Source organism: Scylla paramamosain, chromosome 28 (genome assembly GCF_035594125.1).
Source record: "Scylla paramamosain isolate STU-SP2022 chromosome 28, ASM3559412v1, whole genome shotgun sequence".
In the NCBI taxonomy this organism is placed as follows: Eukaryota; Metazoa; Arthropoda; class Malacostraca; order Decapoda; family Portunidae; genus Scylla; species Scylla paramamosain.
In genome coordinates, this window is record NC_087178.1 from 612,501 (window position 1) to 632,500 (window position 20,000).

At 37.5% G+C, this 20,000-nt stretch overlaps 3 protein-coding genes across 24 annotated transcripts in view; all 3 read right to left on the reverse strand.

The window, feature by feature from the left end:
- The window catches only part of LOC135115136 (uncharacterized), a 2,527-nt gene extending 767 nt beyond the window's left edge, over nucleotides 1-1,760 (reverse strand). The window contains exons 1-4 of the mRNA XM_064031636.1: nucleotides 1,572-1,760; nucleotides 915-1,331; nucleotides 466-653; nucleotides 71-208 (exon numbers count right to left, since the gene is read on the reverse strand). Coding sequence (XP_063887706.1) covers nucleotides 71-208; nucleotides 466-653; nucleotides 915-1,331; nucleotides 1,572-1,683 — 855 coding nt within the window. The 5' untranslated portion in view covers nucleotides 1,684-1,760. The remainder of the gene's footprint in view (nucleotides 1-70; nucleotides 209-465; nucleotides 654-914; nucleotides 1,332-1,571) is intronic.
- A 332-nt stretch (nucleotides 1,761-2,092) lies between these two features.
- Nucleotides 2,093-17,566, reverse strand: LOC135114650 (peptidyl-prolyl cis-trans isomerase FKBP4-like). 5 transcript variants are annotated; one of them, XM_064030465.1, is made up of 11 exons: nucleotides 14,171-14,317; nucleotides 13,119-13,208; nucleotides 12,380-12,524; nucleotides 12,111-12,253; nucleotides 11,706-11,826; nucleotides 11,226-11,383; nucleotides 10,832-11,072; nucleotides 10,138-10,307; nucleotides 8,977-9,165; nucleotides 8,171-8,333; nucleotides 2,093-2,226 (listed from the first exon to the last, which is right to left on the reverse strand). In XM_064030465.1, exons 1-10 carry the CDS (start codon nucleotides 14,228-14,230, stop codon nucleotides 8,193-8,195), a joined length of 1,458 nt encoding a protein of 485 aa, XP_063886535.1. In that variant the 5' UTR covers nucleotides 14,231-14,317; the 3' UTR covers nucleotides 2,093-2,226; nucleotides 8,171-8,192. The 5 variants fall into 5 exon arrangements, with proteins under 5 accessions (XP_063886535.1, XP_063886534.1, XP_063886536.1 ...); XM_064030464.1 differs by lacking the exon at nucleotides 2,093-2,226 and adding an exon at nucleotides 2,700-7,308; XM_064030466.1 differs by lacking the exons at nucleotides 2,093-2,226; nucleotides 14,171-14,317 and adding an exon at nucleotides 17,261-17,566 and having other exon boundaries at nucleotides 2,700-8,333.
- An 884-nt stretch (nucleotides 17,567-18,450) lies between these two features.
- Nucleotides 18,451-20,000, reverse strand: part of LOC135114652 (tight junction protein ZO-1-like) — a 124,984-nt gene continuing 123,434 nt past the window's right edge. For all 18 annotated transcript variants that reach the window (XM_064030482.1, XM_064030484.1, XM_064030470.1 and 15 more), the window contains one exon: nucleotides 18,451-20,000. This exon is cut by the window's right edge and continues 806 nt beyond it. The gene's annotated coding sequence lies outside the window, so the exon portion shown is untranslated.

Consider the following 20,000-nt stretch of genomic DNA (forward strand, 5'->3'; position numbering starts at 1 on the left):
TAAACCCAACCAAACCTAACACTAAGATGAAAACTTTAGTATTATTTCAATATAATGCCCGTGTCCTCACCATGTACACCGGTGTGTCGACGAAGAACACGTTGTGGCCGTTGGTTGGCTTGTACTTATGCGGCACGCTAGCCTCTGTGCTGGCGAAGATCAGCCAGTCGCAGTCACTCTCACCGTCCTCAACTTCGAAACCAGGGATCTACAGTATCCCGCATGAAAGGGAAACGCCAACAGGTTGAGGGGCAGATAAAATGCACAAGATACATTGCAGAGAATTACAGAACAGGAGGTGCAGTTGTAGCCATTAAATTATTATCTGTCCACTAGAGATGTTTCGTTTGTTTCTAAAAACGATTTTTGCCTGTTTTTATTGACAATTCCTGGCGTTGTTTTCATTAAATCTTTACAATTTAAGGAAATAATTGCTCCCACATGTCCTAACCATGTTTTCCTCACCATATGCAAGAGATGGACAACAGTTTCCTCCGAGGCGATAACAGCGACGCGATTGGCACCGTGGTTCCGCCAGGCATCCACTATCGTAGCCACCACCTCCGCCACCGTCTCGTTGGAGGCATCAGAGGGCACTTCCCGGAACGAAAGCCGTGTCCCAAGATGAGCAGTCTCCGCCAGCAGCCTCTTCACTGCAACAGATGGAGCTAGAGAATGTCTTTAACGCCGCTGCTAGTGCAAAGTTCTCGTAAATCTCAATATCTTCGATCATTCTTGAGAAAAAAAAAAAAAAAGGCAAAACTCTTGGAATCTAGCACCGTTATGAAAGATAATAATTAATAAATAAACAAATCAAATCAAATATATTAATAATAAAGAAATAACAATGTGAATAAATAAATAAATAAATTATAATGATAATAGATAAATGAATAAATAATTATTATACTCACGGAAGAAGGCGAAGGTAACATGGTCGAGGAATCTATCGTGCAACACAGTCAGAGTGTTCCAGGAGTGGTAGGTCATCCAGGACAGCAGGATATTTAGCACTCTTTCAATGGGATGAAGGGCGAAAGTGGCGGCGGAGACCTTAACTTGGCTCTCCGCTGGGCAGGCGGTGGAGGGCACTGGTAAGATGGGGCTTCCTTCAACCGAGGTGTTAGTGGCAAGGCTGGAGATAACTGTGTCGATTACAGAGCAAGAGGCGATTACCACCACGGGAAAGGAGTGCGACGATACGCTGGCGCTGGTGGATGTGGATGACACGGAGGCATCGCGGCAGGGAAGCCTCAGAAGATGTGTGGTGGGCGAGGCAAGCATCGCTCCTATCCCGGCTGCTTTCCCGCATCCTTCGTACATCACTAGAACTGGCCGCCAGAGCAACGAAGGGTGTCACAAAAATTACGAACTCTCAATTTTTACAATTCGCTCAAGAACTACCATTATTATATCATTTCAATGAACATGAACTATCTGTCAAATCGTTCGAAAATATCTCAAGATTGCGCAGACTTTCATTTTAGACATTTCGCTCCAGAATTGGCTTTAGCAAGTCCCCTTAATGCCCATGAACTATCTCACTTGTTGGTTACAGGTATATGCATTACCTTCAGCTTCGTCAGATAATGTTAGTGACGCCTTCAGGTGGGAAGAGGAGGAAAAGAAATAGTAAGAGGAGTAGCGGAAACCGCCACCACCACCTCCGTCCTTCCATTTCATCAGTACGCCCCGGTCTTCGCCACACCGTCTTCGCTCATTCCGAGGAGTTCGTCTCGTTGCCTTCCATGCCACAGGATTCTTTGATTCTTGTGTGTGAATAGGAAGAATGTCCATATCATTATCCTTAATGCTAAATTCGTCGTTCTTCACAAATTATATTAATCTATTACACACAACACACACACACACACACACACACACACACACACACACTGGGAGAGAGAGAGAGAGAGAGAGAGAGAGAGAGAGAGAGAGAGAGATGAGAGAGAGAGAACGCATATCTAGAAAAATATACTTTCAAATGACCACGAGGCAAGCAACTAATATTACAGTTGTTATTTCCATCATTATAATTAAGGGCAATACTGTACTTCAAAACTTGATGCTTCTGAACCGATGTGGTGGTTACCTTTCACGAGAGAGCAACAGATTTGTCACGCGGCACTGGACTGACTGGAGCCAGACCACGGCGACCCTCTCCCGGCAACGGACACACAACAACTAAAGGAATGAAGACTTGTTGCTGATTGTGTCTACCACCACCTGCTGGGGAGAGTAAGGTGGGAAATAAGAGATCAAATTAATTCCTGACATATTTATGAAGCACACCATGGATCTGTATTGACTGATGATCTATGCACCTTTCAGTTTCATTACTGTTACGACAAAGGATGCATTTGTAGTAATGCATCTGCCACCATTCAGTTGCCATCCACATGCCAGTCACAAAACACTAAGAAAACAGTGAAATGACAATATATATCATAGTACGTGATTTCACTATTCTTTTACGTCTTCTACAACTGTATTTATACGCATTAACTTAAGAATTTGCTGAATTCATGTCTTTTCCGGTTCGTTTAAACAAGATTGAACTTCATCTCTTATTAATTTCAGCCACTTACATAACTCTAATATGCTACAAAACAACCTAAACCTAACCTGTAAGTTCTTCCGTTTCCCCAGTTCCTAAAGGAAAGGAAATATTAGAACATTTCATAAATTACACCAGGCACTTCCTTTTGAGACCTTTATTTTCTCTGTGAGGGAGCTCAATTTTGCACATTATATTTCTTAATTAATTTTACACCTGTTGGTCTATCTGATTATCAGAAAAAAAGAAAAAAGAAAATCAAAGCACAGTAAACTTGATGCCTTGAACCTAACAGAGTAATAATATGAATTTTTGTTGACATTTTTTTTCACATGATTCATAAATTTCATCTTCAACTCCCCCCCTCCACTCCTAACTGCTTCTTAATGAATTCTTCAACAGGAACTGATTTTATATATATATATATATATATATATAAATATATATATATATATATATATATATTTATATATATATATATATATATATATATATATATATATATATATATATATATATATATATATATATATATAGTGTGTGTGTGTGTGTGTGTGTGTGTGTGTGTGTGTGTATTTGATTCCATTTTACTGATTATAAGAGAAGAAAAGTTAGGTAGATCCATATCACAATAAAATGAGATTTGTGAGAATAACATATCAATGCTTTCCTAATCTTGCTCTCTCACAGGACACTTAAAAAAAAATATATATATAATAAAAAAATAAAAAAATAAATGCCAAGCACAAAGATATATAAATAAATAAAAAATAAATAAATAAATAAAAAATAAGTGGTTTCATTCAAAAGAAAAACCTAAATATATCTTACACTTGTATATGATATAAAGCTTTAAAATGCAAGGTCACCATCTTACATCCAGGAAACAAATGCTATCAATGACACATTGACAACATTTCCCAGCAATACATTAGTTGCCTAGACACACAGAGGGATACGATACAATAACAGAAAATGCAAAATAGTTGATGCATACTATATACATGAACAATGATAGATTTAAAGGCTACTAAGATCCATACCTAACTAATCTGCTGCAAAAAGTGATTATTCTGCTTCATAAGTCTACATACATATTAATACTACAGTATTTATATATCCTTTGTGCTACTCTAAAACAAGCAGAAAAGGACAGTAGTAATAATTATGGAAATAAAAATATGTAAATAAAGAATTTTCACAAAACACAAGATGATGCACTGTAGGTGCACATCCAAGGTTAACTTGCAAGACAACTTTCCTGCTCATCCTTTAAATCTATGTAGTCTATGAGAACTTGATGTTCACAATTAAGTTCCGCATCAATCATTGTGATGTTCTATTACCTGTCCTTTACTATTCAATTCCAAGTACTGAATGTATCAGAACAGCTCAGGCATACCCAGCTGAACAGGTTTTTTGCCCCAATTAATGTTCTTTACAAAATTTTTATTCTTCCATCCATCAGCATCTAGAAAATACTTAAATCACATTTCTGTTACATAATAAATTTAATTCCATACACAATTTCCTAGAAAGGCAAATACAGTACCTCATACCTGAAAGTTAAGATAAAATCACACAAGATGAACATCAAAAGTGAGTCATGAGAGTGAGTGGTGTCCAGCACATATAACCTTCTCAGGACTGAAGACAAGGGACTTTAGTGGTGTGGATGGCAAAGGCAGTCACTATAAGGTAACAATGGCAGGTCAATGAATTAATATACTGTAAAACAAATAACTTTTGTGAGATACTGTTACAATACATTTATGTCTTTCTATTAAAGATAGTCCTTCATCAGAACAAGAAATTGCTTCATACATTGCACCAGGTTTTTGAGTTATTTCAAACTTAGTCTGAGCAGAGGAATATTTTTTAGCATTAGATATTTGCTAAAGAACATTTTAATCTCTAAAATCAACATCCAATTTCTACATATATATATATACAAAATACTTAGAGCACATGAACACATGATTTCTGCAACATCCATTTCATACATTATATTGAATTATCAAAATACATGCATGTGTTCAGAAAATCTAAATTCTTGAATATATTTTGTAAACTAAAACTGTGGAATTCACATGCAATAGTAATTTTAGAGAAGAAAAGTAAGCAAACAAGAGTATTTGTCCAATTGGGGTGTTTGCTATGGGTTAAGTTGCTGGTAATTGCTGGCCATTTTAATGTAGGGGTTGGTAAATGCTCCCACATTTGTCTGGAGAAGCACATTCTAAAACTACCTCTCATGATACATATTGATGCACTGTACTTAAATGCTGCAAAACATTGATCCTAAGTGTTTATGCTAAAAGTATTCATGGGTTCTAGTGATACACACCCTACGGAATTGTTATTATAAGTACTTGCAAATGGGCTCTCTGTGTTTTTGCATTCATTTCTAGTCTCCTGCTACATGTTTAATCAGAAACATTTTTCACTGGTTTCTACAGGGACTAATATTTTATCTGGCAAATCCCTAAAAGAGCTGAGCAAGTATTATTTGTGCTGACTGGATATTTTGATGTCCAAAACTGTGTGGAGATGAAAAGATTGGCTGATATTAGACACGCTGACTTCTCCAAAGCACCGAACAAACCCGAGGTGGGATAAATGAGTTTATAGTGCTGTTGTAAAACCCCAGTCTATACATATGCTGTGGTTTATTGCACAAACATATCAGGAAAGAAGAACTAGGGTGTGAAAAGATGGGTTGTATTTCCAAAGAAGAAAGTGGCAACTTAGTGAAGATGTTGGGGGACATGATGTCAACAATCTTCACCAGTGTCCTGCTAAGATTTGGCATCAAAACATGGTTGCTTGTTTCATGTGTGCCAGGATTTCTACATGAGTATGTTAACTATATAACTTAAATGGATAGAGTAAAATCATTTAGAGGGGAAAATTTTTTTCCAGCTGACTGTCTTTTATGCATAAAATTAAGTCACCTGGTGAATCTGGTAGTTTTTTTTAGACCATAGCAAATGCCCCAATTGTTACAATACCATGTCAAAAACAAGAAACAATACAGGTGAATTACAAAGTACAAACATTCTGCTTATGAATTCAAGATTCACACACACACACACACACACACACACACACACACACACATATATATATATATATATATATATATATATATATATATATATATATATATATATATATATATATATATATATATATATATATATATATATATCTTTTTAATGAAAATGCAATGAGTGGAAGAAACTTAATCTGTGGTTGTTGCCAATCTACAAGTCTTTCATTTATGAAGTGGCAGAGTAGTGCCAGATAAAGGGAGGAAGCAATTACTGTGCTTCTACCCAACAGTAAGAATGAGTAACCAATTTCTTTCATGATTTCCTACATTTGTAGACTGTAGTGACAAGACAGTCTAGGTCCATTCAACTCCACTCTGGTTGTGACAATTATTATGGCTTGATTAGTAGCAACCTGTGTGCATTGTGCACCTATTCCTCAGTGAAGAATATGAAGCTTGAAGTATGATCCACTGAGACTCAACTTGCATTACCCAAGTTCTCTTCCATAAAATTTTTTGGGGACAGTTGTTTTCATGCTTGAACTTTCAATGGAATTTTTTTCAGCTGCCCTAAACCAGAACATCTCTTGCATAAAAATGATAAATAAATAAAATGAAGCCTCCACATGAGACACTTGAGTTCATTAAGTGTTTGGTTCATGAGAGAGAGAGAGAGAGAGAGAGAGAGAGAGAGAGAGAGAGAGAGAGAGAGAGAGAGAGAGAGAGAGAGAGAGAGAGAGAGAGAGAGAGAGAGAGAGAGAGAGAGAGAGAGAGAGAGAGAGAGAGAGAGAGAGAGAGAGAGAGAGAGAGAGAGAGAGAGAGAGAGAGGAAAAAGCCATGGAATGAGAAGATAATGAAGGTAATTTAAATCTAACTTGGCCAGGGTGATTACACAGGCAGTGAGACACCACAAAAGTCCAGTCAAGGGTTTGATCATCAGCCACTCCCTCTCGTGACTTCATCCTTTAGATTGTCTCATTTCAGTGTTTAAAAAATCCCGCCATGGTGTTACTTAAATGGGCATCCTGCATGCAATTATTTCTATTCTTAAAATAAAAATTCACGAATACTATTGCAGGACTTATGCTGTATTCAGACTACATTAAGCACCAAAGAGAAAACTCAGAAAGACCACAACTTTACAATCACAACTACCTTCTTTAATGTTTCTGTATGATCAACAACACAGTTAACACAAAAAATAAATAAATAAATAAATAAATAAAAATAAATAAATAAATAAATAAATAAATAAAAAAAATTAAAAACAAACAAATAAATAAAAATAAAAATAAAAAGTTTGTTAACTTCGCAGTTTGATATCTTCATATTTGATACATACAAAAATGGTTCTTATAATTTCACTATGCCAGGAATATCCATCCAGCACACTTCAATGACACAGCTGTGCCTGATTTTTTTTTTATGTAGGAGGGACACTGGACAAGGGCATGAGAGAGAGAGAGAGAGAGAGAGAGAGAGAGAGAGAGAGAGAGAGAGAGAGAGAGAGAGAGAGAGAGAGAGAGAGAGAGAGAGAGACAGAGACAGAGAGAGAGAGAGAGAGAGAGAGAGAGAGAGAGAGAGAGAGAGAGAGAGAGAGAGAGAGAGAGAGAGAGTGTGTCCACTGACCTGCCAGTCACCAAATAGAGTCCAAAGCGGTAGTCAAAAATTGAAGAATAAGTGTCTTGAAATCTCCCTGTTGAGGATAGATTAAAAAACTTTAGATAGGCAGGGGATTAAAGCAATAGGATGGTAGTTTGAGAGATTAGAATGGTCACCCTTTTTAGGAACAGGTTGAATGAAGGCAAACTTCCAGCAAGAAGGAAAGGCAGATGTTGACACAGAGTTGAAAGGGTTTGACTAGGCAAGGTGCAAGCACAGAGGCGCAGTTTCGAAGAACAATAGGAGGGACCCCATCAGGTCCATTAGGCTTCTGAAGCTTTAGGCCAGCGAGGGCATGGAAAACATCATTGAGAATTTTAATAGGTAGCATGAAGTTGTCAGAGGGTGGAGGAGAGGGAGGAACAAGCCCTAAATCATCAAAGGTAGAGGTTTTAGCAAAGGTTTGATTGAAGAATTCAGCTTTAGAGATAGATGTGATAGCAATGGTGTCACCTGGTTGAAATAAAAAGAGGAAAGAAGAAACAAAGTTATTGGAGATGTTTTTGGTTAGATGCTAGAAGTCATGAGGGGAGTTAAATCTTGAAAGATTTTGACACTTTCAATTAATGATATACTGTTCCACAGTGACACATTCCAAGTTGCTGATATCTGTTCAACTATTTTTTTTCATACAAGACATAAATACAACCAGACTCCTTACAGCCTAACCAGCTGCCACTGGTGCAAGAACTTGTGCCTGAGCAATCTATAAACATTAAAAAAAAATCTTACTTAAATATGCCTACCTACAATATGCTATCAAAATATAAGTTTATATCACATTCAGGTAAGTGCTTACATCATCAGCACATTTCCACTAAAATTAAACACAATTGGAAATACTACAAATATCAGTAATTTCTCTTTCTTACATCATACACTTTGTTATAGCTAACCTGACCACAGGAGAGGTGAGAGTTAAAGCATGTGGACACCATCAATGTTAACTAGTTCAGATAGTTCACATTTATCTGAATCTTTCTTCTCCTCTGCCTTGCCCCACTCTCCGAGGTCTCCAGACATGATGTCTAGCCGCCTTCTGGCTTCTGCTTCTTCTCTCTGTTAAAAAAATCACGATACAGACTTCTAAATAGTTGTATCAAAGATGAGAACAAGATTGTGAATGATGTGCATGTGTGTGTGGTGCCTTGTCTGTGCCACCTCATGTGGGATTGCTGGCACTTTTAAACTGTTGTATCAAAGATGGGAATAAGATCATGAATGACGTGTGTGTGTGTGTGTGTGTGTGTGTGTGTGTGTGGTGCCTTGTCTGTGCCACCTCATGTGGGACTGCTGGCCTGGTATATAGATAGATAGCATAAAAAATGTATGGAATGCCACTCAAGAAAATAATATTTTGTGATATCTATTGGATGCTTTACAGTGATGTTGTGATGGTACATCAGAATACATGTATAGCATTATTTTCAAATCATGACTTAATTTTACTTTAATTATGAACACACATTAACTATGAAAATCCTTTGCTCTCCTTCACTTGCTATCACAAAATCAATTAAATGTCATATTATATATAGCATTTCAACAACCATAACCTAGGCAACTCAACTTTATAATTATGGATACATATTGACCATAAGAATCCTTTGTTTTTCTTCTCTTGTTATCATAAATCACTTAAATGTCATATTGTACAGCAATTCAACAACCATAATCCAGACAATTAAACTCCACAACATACCGCTCTGTCCTGTCTGGCAAATTTATCAAACATTCCACTGTAGAGCTTTTTTTCCTTTTGTTTATTAGCCTTGATTTGAAGGCCACACCTCTGCAGCTGGTGTTTGGCTGCCTTGTTGTTGTGGTCTAAGTCAAGGCATATCTGGAAGTCCTTCTCAGCAAATTCAGCTTCTCCCATATTCAAATTGGCCTAAAAGTAAACAATAAGTAAAATTTAAATAATAAAAAATAAAAAAATAAAAAAATAACAATCACCATATATGCTATAAATGAAGTATGAATTATCTTAAATATCTCTAGATTTAACCACTTTGCTCTGGAAGCTTAAAAAATGTGCATTGGTCATATGTGGAGTAGACCAGCAAGTAGTAACTTATTTAATTTCTAATACTAAAATTTCTCTCTCTCTCTCTCTCTCTCTCTCTCTCTCTCTCTCTCTCTCTCTCTCTCTATATATATATATATATATATATATATATGTGTATACACACACACACACACACACACACACACACAAAAAAAAAAAAAAAAAAAAAAAAAAAAAGTAACAGACACATCCATTACCTTCATTCATCAGTAATTGTCATAAGATGACCTTCCCAGTTGCATCAACACACACACACACACACACACACACACACACACACACACACACACACAGAGAGAGAGAGAGAGAGAGAGAGAGAGAGAGAGAGAGAGAGAGAGAGAGAGAGAGAGAGAGAGAGAGAGAGAGAGAGAGAGAGAGAGAGAGAGAGAGAGAGAGAGAGAGAGAGAGAGAGAGAGAGAGAGAGAGAGAGAGAGAGAGAGAGAGGATGTAGGGAAGAGAGAGAGAGAGGAGAGTAAGAGGACAAGGAATGAATGAAGGAAAGAGGGAAGTTAAGACATGATACAGGATCGCTCAACAGCAACTAAAATAGAATCCACTCCTGACACCTATGTAGGCGTCATCATATATTTCACAGGTGCTTCATGATGCCTATGTAGGTGTCATCACATTGATGGGATTAATTACTTTTGACTAATAAAACAGAAAATGGACAGTGAGAAATAAAATAAAAAGATTACATTCTTGTTACCATTCACATTCATACATAGTCTTTCACAGACAACTAAGTCCAAGTGCCACATGAAAGAAAGTTCACATTAAATCCTAGTAATTTACCTGTCCTCTCCTAAAGTAAGCCTTCACATTGCAGCTGTCCATCTCCAGGGCTTTGGTGGCGTGGTCCCGCGCCCGAGGGTTGTCATGCAACTTGAGGTATGTCATGGCAAGGTTCAGCTGGCCAGCCAGAAGTATGGACCGACTCTCTGCTTTCTTCTCATCACTTAGTCCTGAGAGAGAGAGAGAGAGAGAGAGAGAGAGAGAGAGAGAGAGAGAGAGAGAGAGAGAGAGAGAGAGAGAGAGAGAGAGAGAGAGAGAGAGAGAGAGAGAGAGAGAGAGAGAGAGAGAGAGAGAGAGAGAGAGAGAGAGAAAATAATAAAATATAAATTCTAATTCTGTAAAAGGAAGGATTGGTTTGATAAATCCAATCTTAACAACTGAAGGAAAAATACACCACAATTCCAAAAACAAATTCCAATTCTGATTTCAAAATCTTTCACTAGCTTTACCACATTTGTTTTGAAACAAACTTTGATATATATCATACATTTACAGCCAAAGGACATTAGTGTGAAAATATGGAAGTTTATTTATCCAATGTATCCAATAAGATAATGAAACATCTAACTTTAATTTTCTCTAACACAAAGGTATATTCTTTCATGCAATACATCCTTATTTCCTGCCTTCAATCATCATACAAAGAACTTGCATACAGCCAGGCACAAGAATACAATATTAAGTAATATCTTACCATTGTCATACTGCAAGAAGTCAAGGATTTTCTTGTATTGCTTGACTGCCAATCGATATTTCTCTTGTTTGAAGAATTCACTCCCTCTATCTTTGCAAATCTTGGCATGCTCAATCTTTTCTTCTTGGTCCATTTCCCAAGATTCCTTTGCTTTTTCAAAACTACACATCTCCACTTCATAGTCTAAGTAAGCCCCTGGAGGGACACCTATGGAGACATTCCCAGCAGATCCAAATGCATACTGCAAAAGAAATAATCTTTATTATAGATACAATGAGCCTTTGTTCTATGAGGGGATTAGGTAGCAAGAGAAATTTGCTTATAGAAAAAAGAGCCAAGATGCAAACACACTACTCCAATACCACCATCAATGTATGTAATAAAACTCATTTACCTTTGGTGAGAGCTTAATTGTAGACTTCTCTCCTTTTTTGAATCTCTCCAGGCTCCTTTCTAGACCTTCTGGGATATTATATTCCGTTCCTTCACCAAGAGGAAACTTAACCTCCCGGTCATCGAACACAGTTCCGTTCACACGCCCAACCAGACGTACTGCAAATCAGTTTATCAAAATTTAGAGAGAGAGAGAGAGAGAGAGAGAGAGAGAGAGAGAGAGAGAGAGAGAGAGAGAGAGAGAGAGAGAGAGAGAGAGAGAGAGAGAGAGAGAGAGAGAGAGAGAGAGAGAGAGAGAGAGAGAGAGAGAGAGAGAGAGAGAGAGAGAGAGAGAGAGAGAGAGAGAGAGAGAGAGAGAGAGAGAGATCACATAAGAGAAAACTCGTCTCTTGGTAAATCTCATGGTAAGAGACTTAATCAGGATTCTTTTCAATCAAAATCATGAAAAAATAACTAAACAAATTACAAATGAGTGACTCACCATTCACAATAGCACCATCATTGGGTGTCAGGTAACCTTCCCCTGCCACAAGTATTCTCCGAATAATGCCACCGTCTTTTTTAGAGCTCAGATCCTCACCATGCCATTCAAACAACTCAATCTAGAGAGGAAGAAATCTTGTTAGAATAATAAAAAAAAAAGACATTACAAAATATCAATCTAATAATCCCTTAAATGATTTGATGTGAAAATAAAACAAAAATAAATAAATGGAATATATATATATATATATATATATATATATATATATATATATACACACACACACACACACACACACACACACACACACACACACACACACACACACACATCAATGCTTAAAAGGCAGCTATAAATTTTATAATAAAATTAGTCTTTATACAACAAGAAAATTTTTCTTACCTCAAATATTAGCGTTGCATTGGCCGGTATTTTTGTGGGACTGCCAACCTCTCCATATGCATACTCACTCTTGCATGTTAGTCTGGCTATTTCACCCTTTTTCATGGTGGCCACTCCCAAATCCCACCCTTTGATAACCTCACCTGAAAATTACATCATATAACAATAAAATAATAAAACTCATTCTCATAAATTGTGTCCTTAAATTCACATCAAATTTTCAAATGATCTTTAACTCTGAAGCACAAATTTATTAGAGATGTTCCTACCTCTGCCAAGAGTGAACTCGAAACGCTTGCCACTCTCCCGACTAGAGTCAAATTTGGATCCATCTTCAGCCAGAATGCCAATGTAATGAACTGAAACACGATCTCCTTGGAGTGGACCACTATCTCCTTCCCCGTGCTTCAAAATCTATGAGAGGAAGAGTAATCATTATAATATACATAAATAAAGAGATACACACTGCACAATTATATCTGTACTTGAGAAAAAGACATATCATTAACAATTAACAATTTTGTGATTATAACTGAGTTAATGGTATTTTCCTGACAGAAGCAAATTACAGAATATAAGTTCCTTTATTTTTACTATCCCTTCCCACCAGGGGCCAACAGGATAAACAATGTGAATGATGTGTGCATGAGTGTGTGGTGCCTTGCCTGTGTCATCCCATGTGGGACTGCCTGCCTGGTATATAGACAGATAGATGGATTACAATTAGGAATGCATTTGATAGTTGGCAACTTGAATTCACTAGGATATGACATTAAGTTACTTCATCTAAATGCCCTAATGCCTTTGCATCTCTGTTGTGACAAAAACCACACACTGAACCATTATTTATTCTGTAAATAACTATACAGTCCTCTCTCTTCCTCTCTCTCTCTCTCTCTCTCTCTCTCTCTCTCTCTCTCTCTCTCTCTCTCTCTCTCTCTCTCTCTCTCTTATGGTACTAAAATCTTTATGGATTATGGGTTCTTAATATTAACCTTGTCCCCTCACCTCCTTTATGACACCACCATTCTGTTCTGGGGTCAGGTCCATGGCTTGAGTTTTCTGCTCTTCACCTTCCATTGAGCACAAACTTGGCACCTACAAATGAAGACATGCTTGAAGATGATAGAATGGATAACAACATGCATTTGAATACATATAAAGCCTCTACAGCCTCTGAAGTGTTATGTTTTCACTTACTTTTATCACTGAAAACTCATCTTGGGTAGCATGCACTCAAATTACAGGGAAATGACACTGAACAGTGTACCATTTATATTCATGGCATTCACCTACTTGAACACACACATTTTTTGAGTGGCACATGAATATGCCAGAGAATTGCAAGTCAGATTTCAAGTCATGTTTGATACAGATAGTATTTATCAACAATGAGTGAAGCTACTTACGGGGTTAGGAATACAAACTACAAGTAGCTGTAGTACACATACTGTTGAATTATGGTGAGTTTACATCAATATCACTAGGTCATTTGAAGAATCCTGAATACAAACCGTTCATAAAAAAAAAAATAAATAAAAAAATAATAATAAAAAAAATAAATAAAAAAGTTAATTAATTAACAAATAAAACTTTTAATATATATATATATACTATATATATATATATATATATATATATATATATATATATATATATATATATATATATATATATATATATAATATATATATTGAACCAGTCTTTCTCCCCTATCTTCGTTAACTAAGCCAAGTAAATGAGTGAACCTAGCATTCCTTACTATTGGGAAACTTTGGTCTGCTCACAATAGTCGTCACTGAGTATCACACACAAACTGCCAGGCATATATTACTAACAACCTCATAGCACACTTCCTCTAGGTATGTCACGGTGAAATGAGCAACATAAGCCTGGCAAAGCTGTGTACTTCTTGACCTGTCAGTGGTGGTGTGTGGCGAGGCTTAAAGTCAGACACAAGCCATGCCACTCCTCCACTCAACATCCACTCAGGTCATGACGAGGCAGGATACACTACTACGTAATTGACTATAGTTAATTCTCTTTGCTATAACACGCACCTCTCTGGTAGGTAGGACACCACCACCACCACGGTCTGGCCTGAGTAGACGCCAGCTCATGTGAAGGACATAAACATCAGGGACAGACCCACCACCACCATGCTCACCAAACACTCGGACAAACACTCGTAAATAACAAAAAATATAAACAAGGACTTCAGTGTACAAATCACCCTAGCAATTCTTCTCCATAATTTCCCAGTCTTGTGTGCAGCTTTAAAAAATACTATTACTGATATTTTTCTACCAAGAGCCGAAATATTCCTTGGCCCGGACCGAGTGCGTCTGTCTCGGGTACTTCAAATTGGTTGAATATCAATGCTCGGTTATCTGTACCCACCTGCCATGTGCGCCCTCTACGTGTTCAGATCAGGTTGTGTCGAGTGCATCAGTTGCTTTTGTCTCTGTAACTTCATCTCAAGTTTCCTTTCTGACCGTTCTATTGCTGCTGTGGTAGACGGTCATTGTTCTTCTCCTAAATCTATTAACAGTGGTGTTCCTCTGGGTTCTGTCCTGTCACCCACTCTTCTTCTTATGATTCATTAATGATCTTCTAAACCAAACTTCTTGTCCTATTCACTCCTACGCTAATAATGTAACGATAATAAACGATTTATTATTTAGGCAGTTAACAAACTGAAAATGTACGCGCGCGCGTACATTTTCAACACACACACACACACACACACACACACACACACACACACACACACACACACACACACACACTGCATAAGCATATGTACAACGAAAGACAAGGCAACACACACACACACACACACACATACACACACACACACACACACACACACACACACCACTGCATAAGTATATGTACAACGAAAGACAAGGCAACACACACACAAACACACACACACACACACACACACACACACACACACACACACACTGCATAAGCATCTGCACAACGAAAGACAAGGCAACACACTCACACACACACACACACACACACACACACACACACACACACACACACACACACACACACACACACTGCATAAGCATCTGTACAACGTAAGATAAGGCAACACACACACACACACACACACACACACACACACACACACACACTGCATAAGCATCTGTACAACGTAAGACAAGGCAACACACTCACACACACTGCATCACCATCTATACAAAGAAAGATAAGGCAACACACACACACACACACACACACAAACACACACACACACACACACACACACACTGCATCACCATCTGTACAACGAAAGATAAGGCAACACACACACACACACACACACACACACACACACACACACACACACACACACACACACACTGCATAACCATCTGTACAACGAAAGACAAAGCAACACACACTGCGTCACCATCTGTACAACGAAAAATAAGGCAACACACACACACACACACACACACACACACACACTGCATAAGTATATGTACGACGAAAGACAAGGCAACACACACACACACACACACTGCATAAGCATCTGCACAACGAAAGACAAGGCAACACACACACACACACACACACACACACCACACACACACACACACACACACACACTGCATAAGCATCTGTACAACGTAAGATAAGGCAACACACACACACACACACTGCATAAGCATCTGTACAACGTAAGACAAGGCAACACACTCACACACACTGCATCACCATCTATACAAAGAAAGATAAGGCAACACACACACACACACACACACACACACACACTGCATAACCATCTGTACAACGAAAGACAAAGCAACACACACTGCATCACCATCTGTACAACGAAAAATAAGGCAACACACACACACACACACACACACACACACACACACACACACACACACACACACACACACACACACACACACCTTGAAAAAAAAAAAAACACTGAATATTTACTGGGAGGGGACTGGAAGGGAGTTAGGGAAGGTACCACTCTGATAACGTCACGGCTGGGGGGCTTGTGACGTCACGGCTGGGGGTTGATGACGTCACAGGGACCGTTATTTACGTACGTACGTATTTTATTTTGAAAATGACCCCTCTGAAAAACGCAGCTAGACAGGAATGCTTTATAAATTCAGACTTGCCACACATTTTAACTAATGCCAAAAATAACAACACATTTCAAAACGCAGTAGTATTAAAGATATTTAAAAAGAAGTATCTGGAAACTGTTGGAACCTTCACCCCATTTAAAATCGTTCAAATGTACACCCATTTTGGCTTAAACATATCGGAAAACATTTTAAAAAATCTGAACTATTTTCTAAAACCATTTAAAGTGAGCTACAAGCACAAATAAAAAATCTACCGAAAAAGAAATTCAATATTATTGGAAGTTGAACACGAATAAAAACAAGTGTACGGTGCACGCATTTCACTGAGCAGGATGGCAACACACTTAAAAAAACACCAACTATTTTTTAAAACCAATAAGGACCTAGTACAGGCTGAAATAAAAAATCTAGTTTTGGGACCGTAAAAAAATACGCCGAAAACGGCCCTCTTATTTACACAAAAACAACGCCAAAATCACCACTTTTCACGCAACACACGCGCTCAAATAACTTAAAAAACAACGAAATATTTTTACAAACCATAAAACCTTAGCTACAAGCCGAAATAAAATACTTAGGAAATAAAAAATAATATTGGAACCGGAGGGGGCTGGGGAGCCTTTTCCAAGATGGCGGTGGGGGGCCAGTGGAGGGGACGACCAACCCTTCTCACTCATTTAAACCCTTGCCAAACTTAAACCTAAGAAATGGCAGGTATATCTAACGAGCGGATATTAAAATTTGGTCATGTGGCTCCGCTTTGCGACAGTATTGGTTTAAAACACTCACAGATAAGATAGATAATGGCTGATAAACAGAGACGACCCAGATTGTTTACATTTTCATTAAGTTAAATTTCACGGTTTTTAGCAACGAGACGAGGCTGACACAAGGATATATTGTGCTGGAGGTTAGGGGAGATGCGTTGAAATGAGTTAAAACCGTGGATTGTTCAGTTATTCATTAAAAAAGTTACGTTAAGTTACCTAAATTTATTCTAACACTTCCTGACCTTACCTTCCCTGTGGTGGTGATGGTGGTAGTGATCTACCTTCCTGCCTCCTCGTCACTATGGCTGGCTGTCTAGCACCTTCTCACAGCCAAACTTTTCTTTATTTTGTTTGTTTTCACCCACTGCTGCCTTCGGGTGTCCACTGCTAGAGCCCACGCCTTCCTCATTACCAACTAAAGAAGGTTTAACTCATGGGTAAGCCTTGGCAGCCACTGTGTAGGCGTGGTTACACACACACACACACAAAAAAAAATAAAAATAAAAAATTCTGTCAGGCTGGGAGTTGAAACAGGCGCACACTAACACCACCCATAGAGACGCGACACACTGACTAGGAAACTTGTCGGGCAGCAGCAGCAGCAGCGCTGCCAGATTGTTTTGGCCATTTTATCGTCCTACAGGTTGAAATTATTGTACTTCTGGTAAAATTATCGTACATATGTAATTATTCCAAATATTGTGCAAAACTACCACTTTCCAAATACAGCAGAATTTAGGTTTTATATATATATATATATATATATATATATATATATATATATATATATATATATATATATATATATATTATATATTTATAATATATAGAGAGAGAGAGAGAGAGAGAGAGAGAGAGAGAGAGAGAGAGAGAGAGAGAGAGAGCGAGAGAGAGAGAGAGAGAGTGAGAGAGAGAGTATATATATATATATATATATATATATATATAGAGAGAGAGAGAGAGAGAGGAGAGAGAGAGAGAGAGAGAGAGAGAGAGAGAGAGAGAGAGAGAGAGAGAGGAGAGAGAGAGAGAGAGAGAGAGAGAGAGAGGTGTGTTTGTGTAATGAAAAAAAAACAACAATGCCCTTAACAAACAAAACACTTTCCTAAATACATATCATTAATAATTGGAGAAAAACTACAGGACACTCCTTTAAGTTGTTTACTTACTATGTAGGAGATTACTGGTCTTGTTCTTCTATATATACATCCGGCACGTCGTCAGCAGCCCCGGCACTCTCTTCATTGGAGGAATATAGCACTCTTGATGTCATGTTTTTTAAGAGAGAGAGAGAGAGAGAGAGAGAGAGAGAGGAGAGAGAGAGAGAGAGAGAGAGAGAGAGAGAGAGAGAGAGAGAGAGGAGAGCACCATGTAGAACTCAGCATCATTATTTCATTTCATGGAACCTAAAAAAACTTATGGAATATGAGAAATGTGTTGAAAAAAAATGCTTTATATTTAACACTTTCTATAGGATACAAATGGTTTTCATATACAGAAATATTACCATTGGAACACAAATGCATTTTCTTATATACAGAAACCATAAGGTTCGTTGTCTGAAAGCAAAACACAAGATATTGTAATCCTTAAATCTGCACTTTTTATTATATTTTTAGACTAGTTAACTTGAAACAGACCAACAGACTAACAGGCGGGAACAACATTCACTTACTGACTGGATGAAAATACTGACACAGTAGTTGCTCCTTCCTCCTCAAGTGGCAGACGTTTCAGCTGAGGACACTGTACAGTTATTTTATATACACATCAACAAAGGAGTTTTAATAAAATTATACCTTTAATTGTATTGTAATTAAAAAGTGCAATTTTTTTAGATACTTTAAGTTAATACTTCATTAAACAGGAAGGCACTTTTCAATGCAAAGTCAATTTTAAAAAAATTACACACTAATATTGTGCTTTTATTTTTTACATCCAAAAAAGCTGCGCTTACTCCACTCATTCTGTTTTCTATGAAATCAAAATAAAACCAAATGTTGTGCAATGAAACTTGGGGCCAGTAATCAACATTAAATGCTACAGATCAGAATTAAGTATAAACAAAATCTTTTGATTGCTTTCTAAAATGTGAGAATTTAAATATATTCATGATTCAGTATGTGCATTTATGAACAAGAAACTTTTCTTCGTTTCAACAGAGACAATATCTTCTTGTCCCAATGTCTTTTCTTGCACTGTTCCACTAATACATGGGTAATTACCGTTAACATTTTGAGCATTAGTGATGTAAGCATTGATACTATTATTGTCTTCCAAAATCTTAAAATGGTACCACTAACAGAGCCTGGGCTTGCAGTCTCCTCACACAAGCATGCATTAGCTCTACAGTATAGAAAGTCTCATCTATTATATGTCCTAATGTGAAGTAATTTTCAAGTTTCTGTGACTTGAAGCCTCTCATTAAAAGTATGTTTCCTCCAGTATACAGGATTATTAAATGTTTACCTCTCTTGGACAAAATTAAATAGACTCTTATTAAAATTTCTATACAAGCTTGAATGTAAAGCCATCATAGGTTGACAACACCCAAAACAACACTGGCTGGGGGTATAACCTCAAAATTTAAAGACGCCAAAACATTACAGTTCTGAGTGCTTTACACATGAGACAAATCTATTAAGAAGCATGCATGTCAGTTGTGTGGAAATAATAAATAACTAGGAGGCAAATTAGACTGTACAGAAAATTTTACTGTGATCCCTAGTTCATGAAATGTCAAAATATCTTGGTGATATAACGTCTTGACATCCACACATAACATTATCACCCTCATTCACAGTCACTGCCAACCATGACTGCAACAATGCAAACACTAATACTACCACAGCTTCTGTGATCTTAACTGTTCACACTCACTCCTGTAATGGGTAGGAGTCACCCAAGTATTTCAGTAACCCTGATCACAACAGATATGTTGATAGCATCTGCAGTGTTACAGTTGTAATTATGAACAACTGTGAACA

What these genes read in the sequence shown, in the direction of transcription:
- LOC135114650 (XM_064030465.1), bottom strand. Translation starts at nt 14,230, where the DNA reads ATGAGCTGGCGTCTACTCAGGCCAGACCGTGGTGGTGGTGGTGTCCTA. An exon ending in CGAGTTCACTCTTGGCAGAG is followed by an intron (nt 12,254 to 12,379) that starts GTAGGAACATCT and finishes TGTAATTTTCAG; the next exon opens with GTGAGGTTATCAAAGGGTGG. An exon ending in TTGCCAGACAGGACAGAGCG is followed by an intron (nt 8,334 to 8,976) that starts GTATGTTGTGGA and finishes TTTTTTTAACAG; the next exon opens with AGAGAAGAAGCAGAAGCCAG.